Here is a 13,034-nt window from a genome sequence, read left to right on the forward strand (position 1 = left end):
GGGGAGGACTTACTCTAGAGTGGGGTCAGAAAGCAGAAGCAGCTCTATGCTCGAGTATCTCAATATATCTATAGCAAAGGCAAGCTAGCTCAAGGCTAAAGCTGTGGTTGGTAAAGAAGCAGCTAGCCCTCCATCTATTTGTGAGAGAAGGAGAAGTGTGGTATTACATGGACTGCATGGTGACCTTGGTTTTGTCTGTACTTAAAATTATGAAATGGTCTTGTTTGTCTCACTTTATCATGGCCTCAGAGTAACCATGTCTGGTGTCAGTTTCTGTGGGATTACTTATGTCCCTGTGTCCAATAAGAGACACAATGGCCCAGCTATGAGCATGAGGCCAGCTTCTAACACCTTCAAGGCCTATCTGTAATTGTCCAACAAGCTCTCATATATCAGTGTTCTTACTATCATCATGCTGTCAAGAGAGATTTAAATTTCTTTCTTAGGTAAATACAGATTATGAAGAATTATTACAGCTGTTTGCTAGGTAGACAAGGCTCTATTTGGGGCCCCAATGGTGAGGACAGATACCATGTTTTGAAATATAACAAAAGAAGGACATGGTAACAGTGCTGGGATGTAAGGAAAGGAGACAATATATTGCATACAATCTATAATTCTTAGGAATACTATGATATGTAGACCAGGAACCCCTTAGAGCTTGTTAAACATAAGAACTGTCTCCATCTTAGTGAACCTAATGAAGAAAGTTTTCTGGTTCATAAAAGATGAAAGCTGTCCACTGTACTTATCCAAGAATCTAAATGCAATTAAGCATTCATTAGCAAGACATAAATATCTTCATATCTTGTAGGTGTGCTTTTTTCTTTATGGCTGTTGAATCGTTATTAAAATCCTAAGCAGTAAGTCCTACCTTAGATTGTGTTTCCAGAAGACTATCAGAATGCTGATATTGCCAAGTCTGAGTTTGAAGGAAGCAATGCCAGCTGCCCTTCAGGCCTCAGAGACCATAGGTGCAGCTCCCGCGTAAGGCATATGTAAAAAATATCTGAAATTCCTAGTTTCCTTTAAAAAAATGTTATTTGGAAAAAGTCTAAACTTCTTTAACTTAAGGCACATTCTATAAAGGCATGGTTAATTCAATTCAACAAACAAGGTCAGAGTAATGACTCAGTTGCATTAGGCCGGGGCCAAGACCAGTGAACTCAGGCAAACCATCTCCACCCAGGGATTCCTTCCAGTATTGGTCATCATCCAAATGGCATCTGCAGATGCCACCATTGTGCTGAGGGCGCACGAAACACCATGGCTCCCACCTGTGAGCATGTCTGCCCCACCCCCAGCAAGTTCCTCACACTGTGACACTCCCCGCTACGATGCTTACTTACAAAGGTCCATGTTCTGCATTTCTCTAGTCTTGGGGAGATTTCAATTTGCCATTTTGGGGGGGAGTATGTATGGCCTATCACTTAACACTGTCACTGAAAGATAATATTTCAGTGATTACTCAGTGTTGACATTTTATTATTTAATATTAAAATCCCATCAGAAATCCCTAGCCTGATAAGCTAAAAATGAGGTTTGAAAATAAAGCACCTGGCAAATCTGATTTGCAGCTATCCAAATGGCATTTTGTCAGACGGGAACTAATTATCAACCTGACATGATTTCAATCTGCTGTCATTTTATGAAATGGGATCGGTTTGCTCTCTGTAAAGATGATCAGGCTTGCCGCTCTTCAGCTAGACACCCAATTTACTGACTCTCGTGAGATTCTTCTATTATGCAAACTGGTGGGAAAGCAATTACGTACTCCAAAAGATTAAGACTAAAAATTTCATATTCAGAGAATTGTCATTTCACCTCTTAAAATGTAAATTCTTCCCAGATGTTAAGATGCCTTTTTTATTTCACACAATGTCACTTAATGATCTGAGGACACAACCCCTCGGAAAGCAATTTTATCTCCTAAGTTCAAAGACAGAACTCTGACAAGAACTCCAAGGCTCTGCCCCGGGGAGAGACCACCTAAGAGACAACGGACTCATGGAAGGGAATACATGCCTCTTCAGGCTTTTCAAGGCTACTTAGTGGCTGGACTGTTGGAACACAGCCTGCATCCTTACCGATGGGACCGGGGTCATGTCGTGTCTTGTGAGAAAGCTCCAAGAGAAGGAGGAGAAGAGTTCTGCTGGGACTGATGCCCAGAATAAACATGAAAGGATGCATGTTGTAATTTCATGCCCCCTCTAAGATACATTGTATTGATTACAATGGAAAGTCATTAAATCTGTTTTTCCGCCCATTAATAAGTTGTTATTGTTCACATGTAAGCACATGATTACTCTGCATGTAACCACATCCTGCAGAAATCCAGATCTTAAGAGTATATAAGCACTGTATTAATTCAATAAAACACCTACTGATCATCATTCAGTAGTCCCCTCATCATTTTGGCTCCAATCACCAGGTTCCTCACCTCCCGAAGGTGACACTGGACATTTGACTATTACCAAGCCAAATGCTCCAGCTGGCCAGGAAGGAAGTTTGAGTAGAGACCAGCAGACCTTATGAAGAGACCTATGGTCTCTACGTAGAGACTCTACGGTCTACAGACCTACAGTCTCTGCATAGAGACTCTATGGTCTATAGACCTATGGTCTCTACGTAGAGACCCTACGGTCTCTACGTAGAGACCATAGAGACCTTACAAAGAAATGCTTGGGGGATGCCTGGGTGGCTCAGTTGGTTAAGCGTCTATCTTCAGCTCAGGTCATGATCCCAGGGTCCTGGGATGGAGTCCCACATTGGGCTCCCTGCTGAGTAAGTGAGTCTTCTTCTCCCTCTCCCTCTTCCCCCAAACCCCCTGCTTCAGGCCCAATCTCTCTCAAATAAATAAATAAAATCTTGAAATAAATAATTAAATAAATAAATAAATGCTGGAATGTCCATTGACAGAAAGAAAGGGCAATATCTCTCATGACTCCATGCCAGGAAACGTGCCATGTGCCACATTTAACACTCTCACACACAGCAGACCACAGTCAGCAACTTGTCCCAGTCTAGGCTGTGACACCAACTGTCACTGAATGGACAAGAATCTAAGATGTTCTTCATAAAAATACAAAAAGGTCCAGAGAAGTCCTGTTAAGTTTCCTATGGGGACGGTCAATGGGAGGGGATCTCCCAGGTCAGTTCTCACCTCCCAGTGTGGAAAGAGAAAGAACAGGAAATATACCATGCAGGACCCAGGTAAGCCTGCCCGTACCTGTCGATAAATTCAGAGTGTTAAACAACATTTTCATAATCGTCAGCCACACAAAGTAACATTTACCTTTAAATAACTACATTCCATTTAAAGTTTAAAAATAAAAAATAAAAATAAATAATAAAAAAAAGAAAGTTTTAAAAGTAGGCCAACTAAATACAAAGAAAAAGTTAGTATGATCAAGAAAGGAAATCTGAGGAGAAAAGGAGGAAAAAACAGGGCTCCCTTCTGATCTTGAGATATCTGATTTCTCTTTGGGTGGGGCTTCCCGGACAGAAGCAGCACTCTCAGGGGTCTGGTAATGAAGGAGGGAGGAAGTTCCTGACAGAAGGATTTTGCTTCCGATGAGTGGAGCGGGGTGGGTAGACACCACACGTGAGAACACATGGAGCATGGGGAGCAGCGCCCTCGGGAGCCCGGATATGAGTGAGACCGTGTTCTCCCCAGCACCACTGCAGCTTGCTTTATGTGCAAACACAGCAGTCTTCGTACCCCACATTCCCAACAGGCAAGGGGGCCGCCCCGCACTGCCCCCTCCTCGGCAGGCCCAGCTCCATCGCACACGTAGGGCCCAGCACATGAAGAAAACCGGGCTTCTGGTGAGGAAGCCATTCCCATTTCCACCATGGCTCTGACAGGAGAAGACAGAGGGAGTAGGGAGGAGGCAAGGGAAAGTATCTCAGGGCAGATGGAGAGGTGGAGAAACTTCTTCACCTCAAGGTCTAATGGGAAACCCAAAAATGCTACTGTGAGCCTTAATTCCATGTGTTAACTCGGCTAAGGCACGGCACCCAAACATGTTGTCAAACGCTGGTCTAGATGTTGCTGGGAAGGTACTTTTTAGACGAGATGAGTTTTTAAAGCAGTAGGCTTTGTGTGAAGTGATTTCCCTCTAAAACGTGGGTGGGCCTCATCCAATCCAGTGAAGGCCTAAGAGCAAAGAGTGAGGTTTCTTAAGAAGGAATTCAGGCTCAAAACTAACAAGGAAACCCCACCTGAGTTTCCTGCCTGACGTCTGGCACTACAGATTGAGAACTTGCCTGTTCTCACAGTTACGTGAGCCAATTCCTTAAAATCAATCTCTTCCAATATTTCTCTCTTTTCCTCTTCATATATATTTTGGCGAGAAGTGGGGATTTTATTTATTTATTTGAGAAAGAACAAGAGTGTGGGCCGGGGGAGGGACAGAAGGAGAGGGACAAGCAGACTCTGTACTGAGCCACAGATCTTCACACGGGGCTTGATCTCACAACCCTGAGATCATGACCTGAGCTGAAATCAAGAGTCAAATGCTTAACTGGCTGAGCCACCCAGGCTCCCCTCCATGAAAAAGTTTTTCAATACCCCTCAATGCTTAGTTGGATTTCCTACTATTTCCTTCACTGATTCATGAGTATGAGACATGCCCCTTGAAAGTTCTGGGCAGTGGAACCGTGGCCCCTGGGTCGGCCTCTGCACTCAGCCCCCTCTTGGGTGTATGGCCACAGGCACATGACTAAAGCAAGTATGACACAATTCATAAATGTGGCTCGGTGAGAGGTAGCTTGCAGGGAGGGACCACAGATGTGAAGCACCAGCTCAAAACCTAGACAGATTCGTGCTCACTAAATGGTGGTTTGGAGCTATTAAGGTTACTAATAAAATACACTTCCTCCTACCCCCAGTGGGGAGAAAGACAATTAATATAATGTTTTAAAGACCAGGCAAGTGATATCAAGGGTGACTGCTGGAATTCAGCAGGGGGAAAGCATAGGGGGCCCAGAAGGAGAAGTTTACAGGTGAAAACGGGATGACAGGGGACCAGACATCAGGTGGAAGGCACTGCACCAGCAGACCTGAGACTCCAGCAAAACCAGGGAACTGGCCTCCACGTGGGTGGGTCAGACACACGTGTGAGGAACCGTGCTTCTACGCATTCTGAAGGGATAGCTAGCTCCTACAAGGAAGAAGAGAGGGAGGCAAAACAGAAACGACCAGAAAGAGTCACCCATGTGTGCATTCTTTTCAGGACCACACAGGTAGGTTGTGCAGACACAAATTTTGGCTAGAAATCACTGTGACTTTGGAGTCTCAAAATTTACACAATAAAAAAAAATCAGTACAAGGCAGAAGATCTTTGGAAAAGAAACTTTTGGAACTTTTGAATATTTGCAGAGGGCGCCACAGGTCCGATAACACACACAGGGCCCAGAGTAATTCTAATAGATGAGAAAATTCTAAATGGATTGCGTCTCGCTTTTTATGCCCATTAAAAAGGAAAAACATACTCCATTAACCTAAGAACATGGTATTAAAAGATAGGCAGTCCAGTAAAAGCTGGGGAATGACCTCTAGTAAATCTTTAAAAAATAATTAAGCTGTTCAGAGATCAAGCCTATTTTTAATTTTCTTATTTTGCTTACTTGTTTTTTCGTATTTTGTCATGACTGTGATCTGCTTGTGCAGAGGGGAAATCGTGTTTTGTAAACCCTGCCAAGAGTAAGTCTAAAGAGAAAGGGCATCATAAGTGAGTGGGGGACGTGTCTATGGACAAGTGAACACATCCGGGGAGCCAACATCTGTCCAGACACACTAGAAAAGGTAAAAGTCTAAGACTGGAGAGAGCAAGGATTTGCATTCCATGATGGTACCAACCTGGGTCACAAAGGCATTTATAGCTGGTGCCCACACTGTGGCAAGTGCCGTGCGCGCAGGGACTGAGCGCGCAGAAGTCCACGAGCTGGGCGCACGCTGGCCCCGTGAAGCCCGAGCTGCAGCTGCAGCTGAAATGCAGGCCGTCCGCGTGGCAGGTCCCATTGTTCTGGCATGGGGACGAGGAGCACGGGTCCACCTTTTCCTCGCAGGCCGCGCCGAAGTATCCTACCAGAAAACACAGACCGGGGAACGGGTAAAAAATAAATGAAACTGTGTTCACACATCATAGCTGATAAGCTGGGTGCAGGTGGCACCTGCGTGGCTCAGACCTTAAGCCTCTGTCTTCGGCTTATGTCATGACCCTGGAGTCCCGGGATCCAGCCCCACCCTGGTCTCTCTTCTCAGCGGGGAGTTTGCTTCTCACTCTCCCTCTATGCTCTCCCTCTCTGTCTCAAATAAATAAAATCTTTAATAAAAAATAAATAATCTGGGTCCATTCCTAAATTTCCCCATCGTGAAGTGATTAACTCATTTAACAGTTTCCAGATACCGACAACCCAACCACAGGGGGAAGGCAGGTCTCCTTAGCTTTGGGAATGGGGGGTTAAAGTATTAAGCCCTGGGCTTCCAATTTGTTCAAATGTAAGATATATGACCACTCAGACGTTCAGACACCCAGGGACGTGAATATATTTACAGGTGTACATAGGCATACGTATGCGTGAATAATTAGTCTAGAAAGATGCTGGAAAAAATTAATGGTGATTACCTTCAGGAAGGTGGGACTGGGGTCAGTGGAGGACTTTGTCCTCTTATTTCATACACATTTCTGGGGGAAAGGCATTCCCTACCTTTGCTTCAAAAAGATGAAATCCTGAATTAAAAAAAAATAAACCCATATAAAATAGTAATCAATGAAAAGATCTCCCTCTCATATTTCTTCCACCCTATTCTTCTCTCTTGAAGAGCCACTGTTAGCAGTTTCTTGAATATATACTTTTTTTTTTAAAGATTTTATTTATTTGACAGACAGAGATCATAAGTAGGCAGACAGGCAGGCAGAGAGAGAGGGAAGCAGGCTCCCTGCCAAGCAGAGAGCCCGATGCAGGGCTCAATCCCAGGACCCTGGGACCATGACCTGAGCAGAAAGCAGAAGCTTTAACCCACTGAGCCACCCAGACGCCCCTTGAGTATATACTTTTTTAAGTTGGTTACTGTAATAGATAAACTCTGGTGGCCATATAATGGAATACTACACAGCAGTAAAAATGATCTACGTTCTCACTTGTGCTACAACATGGAGGCACCCCAAAAAATTATGTTAGCTGAAAGAAAGCAATTAAAAAACAACACATATTGTGTGATTCCATTTATAAGAAATGTCCAAAAAAAGCAAATCTGTAGATAAAGAAAATAGACTGGTGCTTGTCTGGGGCCAGGTGTGACCCTGAATGGCCATCAGCTGTCTTTGGGGTTGATGTAAATGGTCTAATATTGCATTGTGGTGATACATTTACTAAAATGCACTGAGTTATGTACCTAAAATAAATGAAATTTGTATCTAAATTTTACCTCAGGAAAGCATTAAATTTTTTAAAAATATTAAATGTGCTAATTGTAGAGGCTATTTTTTTTTTTTTGTTTCTTGTATATGTGTTTCAGTATTCCTCAATTTTAAAAAGTGTACATATGTATGTGTGGGTCTGTAGGTTTGTGTATCCATGCAGGGATTTCAAATGTTTTAGTAAAACCTATTCACAGTATAGCAGCAGCTTGAAAATTAAATGAAGATGGTTCAAATTTTAGAAACAAAGTTAAATAATTTTACTAATAGACAGTTTTTATTCCACTATTCTCTTCAACTTTTCTTGTCTATATTTTTCTAAAAGATTTTATTTATTAATTTATTTGAGAGAGAGAAAGCGCAAGTGGGGATGGGGGCTGCAGAGAGAGAAGGAGAAGCAGACTCCTCACTGAGAAGGGAGCCCGATGTGGGGTTCGATCCCAGGACACCAGGATCATGACCTGAGCTGAAGGCAAATGCTTAACTGACTGCGCCGCCCAGACGTCCCCTCCTTGTCTACTTTAAGTTCGTATTTACCCATCTTCACAAAGAACTCCTGGCAATATTGGCAATATCTGTTGTTGCTGCTAAGGACCTAGTGAATACATAAAACAAACAAAAATAGTTCCCAGACTTAATTATCTCAAGCATCCCTCATAAATTGGCATAATCAACTTGGTGTTTTTCTGTCCAAAAATAGAAAACTTTTTCAAAATCCAATTCTATTCAACATTTTATAAAGTTCCCGGTAGTTTTTAAATTTTAGAAATTGTACTAAAAATGTCCCACATTGGTTATAATAACATTTGAATTCTCCGAAGAGTCCCTTCACAGCCTGGAATGGAATATAATTCCATCTTTCGTGAGATGTGCTCCATTTTACTCTGAATGAAAAGAAGATACTTAAGTACTTATTACCATGGGACAAACAATGACCAAGGCAAGCCCCGACCTCTCTAATCTGCTGCCTCATCCAGAAAAGAGCTGAAATTATTTTCTTTACAACGTTGTTGTGGGTTCCAAAAAACATACATAGCAAAATTCCTGAAAGAGTTCCTGATCCAGTGCTGAGTAAATGAATTAAATAAGAATGGTAAGACTAAGAGCCAGAGTGGACATCTCCTGGGGGCTGGCATGCACCAGATGGTTTTAACCCTTTCCATGCGTTATTTCTCTGAACCCCACTATAACTGTATGATAAAAGAACCCTTAGTGCCTCTACTGAACAGATGGGACAGTGGCGACACAGAAACATATATAAAGTAGCCTGTTGAAGTCTATGTAGCTAGTGGATGGCACAGCGGGGATACTAAGCCCAAGCTCTTGCTACTCTGCAGTATGACACGGAAGGAAATCAATGATGGGCCATTTAAGGAGTAAAGGTATATAAACACAACTGGGACTCATGTTTCTATCCTGTTTGTATCTGAACGGAAAAAGAAATAGAAGACTCATCCATCGAGTCAAAATTGAAAAAAAATACAAATTTTAGAAAGGCAATCACTCTAGATTCATGTTGGTAGACTCCATTTTAAATATTCACATCAACTGCATAGGTTATTCCAAGCAGAGCAAAAGATGAGTAAATATGCAAGGAGATGTGAAGGGTCATGACTGGGGAGAGCCCACATTTCAGTAAGGTCAAGGGGACGGGGGGAAGTGAACATAAATGAGGCCCCCGGTCAGAGGTCCGATCGCGAACAGTCTTGCACGCCTCCGTAAGGAGTCTGCATTTCCTTCTGAAGCTCCTAGACATCATCTATTCTTGTTTTTTTGATATCCCTAATTGCAAGCAGTGTGGAGAGTGAATTAGTGATGATCAAGACTGGAAGCAGGAAACCAGGTGTTTACTAGCGTAATTGGGGTGAGAGGTTAGGAGGAACAATTTGTAGCGCTAGGGATGAGGAATGTGAGACAGTAAATGATTTCACAAGCAACACTGTCAGTTCAGGGACCAATTAGATGGTGCAAGAATGAAAGAGAGGGGAAAGCCTAGGGACACAAGGTCGTAGAAGCCTTAAACTCCAACGCCAGCAGGAGTCAGGCGGGCAGCACTGACGACAGAAGCGGGCCAGCAGTAAGACAGCAGGGAGTGGCAGGGACTGCGCCAGACCGGAGACAACATGCCCCCTTGAGTGTGTTCCAAAGGGAGTGGCTGCTGCTCACCTGTAGCTCTCTGCTACCATTTGGGAGGTGGAGCCCGTTGCCAGATCCTCTGAATTTTCAAGAAATATCTGAGATCTGGATTCTCGTTGGAACCCCTCTTAGTTGAAAACAGTGATATGTCATTTCTCTGGGAGCTAAAACACATCTGTGGACCCTGTGTACGTGCCTTCTGTGTGTGACTTAAGGTGAACCAGGGGCTTTGGAGCCAACGTGGGAGTTACTGCCCATGAGCAACTGCAAGACCTTGAGCAGGTCCTTGATCCTCTTGACCTCGTGTGTCTGCATTCACAGAATGGGCATAGTGATGCCGACAGCACACGGTTTTTACGAAGCTGGAATGAAAACTTCTGGGAAACATTTGGCACGGTGACTGGCAAATAACAGGGGTTCAGTAAGAAGCAGCTACATGTGTGTCTTTTCAGACTGGGGTTCAATGTGGACGGTGGTGTTACCAACCGCAGTGGCCGACAGAGGAGGAGATTCCCAGGGGGGAATGATGAGCTCAGCTTTGCACTTGTTGGCTTGAGGTACTTTTGTGTTTATTCCAGTCAGTTAACTATGCAGACCTGGTGCTCAGGAAAGAGATACGAAGGAGAAGACATGGACTGGGGGTCAGACACCTATGGATAGGAATCAAATTCATAGGTGTGGATGCTAATATTTGAGGCAAGTGTCTGGAAGACAGTCCTCACTAGAACTGCCCATGCTGGTACCCCCATCGCAGGTTTCTCTGCCTCCATTCCTGTGAGAAATCAGTGTCTCTTGTTTAAGCCAACCACCGACGGTATTCTGTCATGGAAGCCCAAGCTAAGACATGACAGCTATGACCAGCAACTTCTCTTTTTCCATCACTCAAGCAATTGTTATCCTCTGATTAATGGGACATCTTTTGTAAATGACTCACACCTTTCATAGCCACCCCTTAAATGGCTTCCAGAGAGAGAAAGGGACAAAGTTTTATAACACAAAGAAGGCAGGACCAAAAACCTAAGTTGGGCTCTTCTTCCTAGCTTTGCGACCTTGAGTGAAGTACTTAATCATTTTGTGCTTTAATTTTCTTGCATATAAAACGAGGATGGCCCCTGCTGTGTCAGATGAAACAAAATGGCAGGCAGTGCTCAATAAATGTTGGAGGCTCCTTCCTTTAAGCAGGGCTTCTAGGGAAATTCCAGGTTGTAGGTACACCCAGAGTTTGTGGTTAGGGCAATGGGAGAGAGGTGGGCTTGTCAGCCAATCTCTGGAACGTCATCAAATTTCACATGAACATGAATCCTTGCGGGGAAGGGGGGTCCCAGGAGATCTCTAAGAGGGAGTGTTTTGGAATTAGGTGGTTCTCACACAGTGTTCTCTAAACATATTAGGCCACCCAGAGAGGCTGACAAATGGAGCTGGGGTCCCAGAGCAAGCCATGGTGGGAAGAGGTGGTAGGCAGGGGGTATCTCTAGCAGCACTGAGCCATCCAGAGAGGCTGACAAATGGAGCTGGGCTCCCAGAGCAAGCCGTGGTGGGAAGAGGTGGTAGGCAGGGGGTATCTCTAGCAGCATTTCCGTGCAGGTTCAAAAGGACAAGCTGCTGAAACAGTGTCTTTTAAATGCAAACACTTGTCCATACCCAGCACCGTTCCAAGCGGTTGGGCTATATTAACTCACTGAACCCTGGTCTCAATTCTATGAGCTAAGTACTATTATTTCCTTTTCAGATGGGTAAACAGAGGCATAGGAAGGTCAAGTAACTTGCCCAAGGTTACACAACTAGTAAATGGCAGGAATGGAGTTTGAACACAGAGAGTCTGACTCCCAAATCCAAGCTTCTAGCCAGTGCTTTTTGCCGTAACACTTGACGTCTGGGGTGCAGCAGAAGGGCCAAGAATGTGAAAACAGGTAATCCAGGACCTGTCAGACCCCTCTGTAACTTGCTGGCTATGTATAGCAGAAAGGGCTTGTCCTCTCTGATATCGCCTCCTCTGCTTTCACAGCAATAGGACCGCTGGTCACCCGGCTGCCCAGAATAATGGCTACATTGGATGTCTTTGCTGTAGCCAGATCGAAATGAAAACACTCTGGGTAATGGGATATAAACGGAAATCTCTTGAGGTTGCTTCTGAGAAACTTCCTTAGAAGAGAGTTGGCATGCACCCGTTGCCCTGTTTTATTTTATCCCTTCATTCATTCTACTGTCTGTAGCATAGAGATGATGGAGCATAGAGATTGCCCCACTTTGGTAGAAAATCACCCATACACAGTAATGCTCAGTTAACCCCAGGAAGGATAAATTCAAAGAAATCAAACAAAGACCTCATAGTCAAAATACTGGGCACCCAAAACTAGGAAAAAAAATATTAAAAGTATCCAGAAGAAAAAACCAAAATACATATATTGAACAATGAAAAGAATTACAGATGACTTTTCATTAGGATCCATGGAGGCAAAAGACAATAAAATTACCTCTAAGGTATTGAAAGAATGAACCTATCTCCAAGAACTCTATTTCCAGAGAAAATAACTTTAAATAAAAATGAGGCTAAATTAAGACATTTTCTAATAAAGAACAGCCAAGAGAACATTGTTGCCAACATACCTACCTTACTACAAAAACATTAAGGAGTCTTATTCAAGCAGAATATAAACGATAATATAGATGGAAATGCAAGTTTGTAGGAAGAAATGAAGAGGACTGAAAATGGTACATTTGGGAATAAGTTCTTTTTCCTTTTCTTTATTTGAAAACAACTAGCTATTTAAAGATTTTATTTATTTATTGAGAGAGAGTACACAACGCGAGTGGGGGCGGGTAGGAGAGGAGAAGGAATCTCAAGCAGACTCCCCACTGAGTGTGCAGCCCAAAGTGGGGCTGGATCTCACGACCCTGAGGTCATGAAATCAAGAGTCAGGGGCCCAAATGACTGAGCCCCTTAAACAACTGAATATTTGAAGCAAAATTAACAACATTGAATCATAATGTTATAACATACTTAGAAAATACATGACAATAATAGAACAAAGAATGAGGGGGGTGGTTGATAGCATTATACCGTCATTGGATACTGTAATGCCCAGAGCTACCACTAAATGACAACAAAAAAATTAAGAACAGAAACAATAGCAGAAAATAAAGATATCGCTAAAAAACCAACTGAAGAGAAAAAAATTTTCTAAGTATTCAATTTTCCCAAAAGAAGGAAGGAAAGGAAGAATAAAATAAAGAACATGGGAGATGAACAGAAAACAGCAACCAGTCCTATCCATAATCGCACTGAAGGCAAATGACTAACAATGCAGAGATTGTCAGACGGAACAAAAAAAAAAAAGGAGGACCAAATTACATGTTCTCTAAGAGAAACCCATTTTAAATAAAAAGACATAAAGACTGATGTGAAAAGATGAGAGAAGATACATTAGGGGGAAATTAGTGTAAGAAACCTAGTGTGGCAATATCAGAAAA

General features: G+C 43.1%; 1 protein-coding gene across 1 annotated transcript in view; it reads right to left on the reverse strand.

The window, feature by feature from the left end:
• The window catches only part of DNER (delta/notch like EGF repeat containing), a 327,654-nt gene that overhangs the window by 58,402 nt on the left and 256,218 nt on the right, over nucleotides 1-13,034 (reverse strand). The window contains 1 exon segment of the mRNA XM_047722680.1: nucleotides 5,864-6,088. Coding sequence (XP_047578636.1) covers nucleotides 5,864-6,088 — 225 coding nt within the window.

The sequence above is a fragment of the Lutra lutra genome, chromosome 3, assembly GCF_902655055.1.
Source record: "Lutra lutra chromosome 3, mLutLut1.2, whole genome shotgun sequence".
Lineage (NCBI taxonomy): Eukaryota > Metazoa > Chordata > Mammalia > Carnivora > Mustelidae > Lutra > Lutra lutra.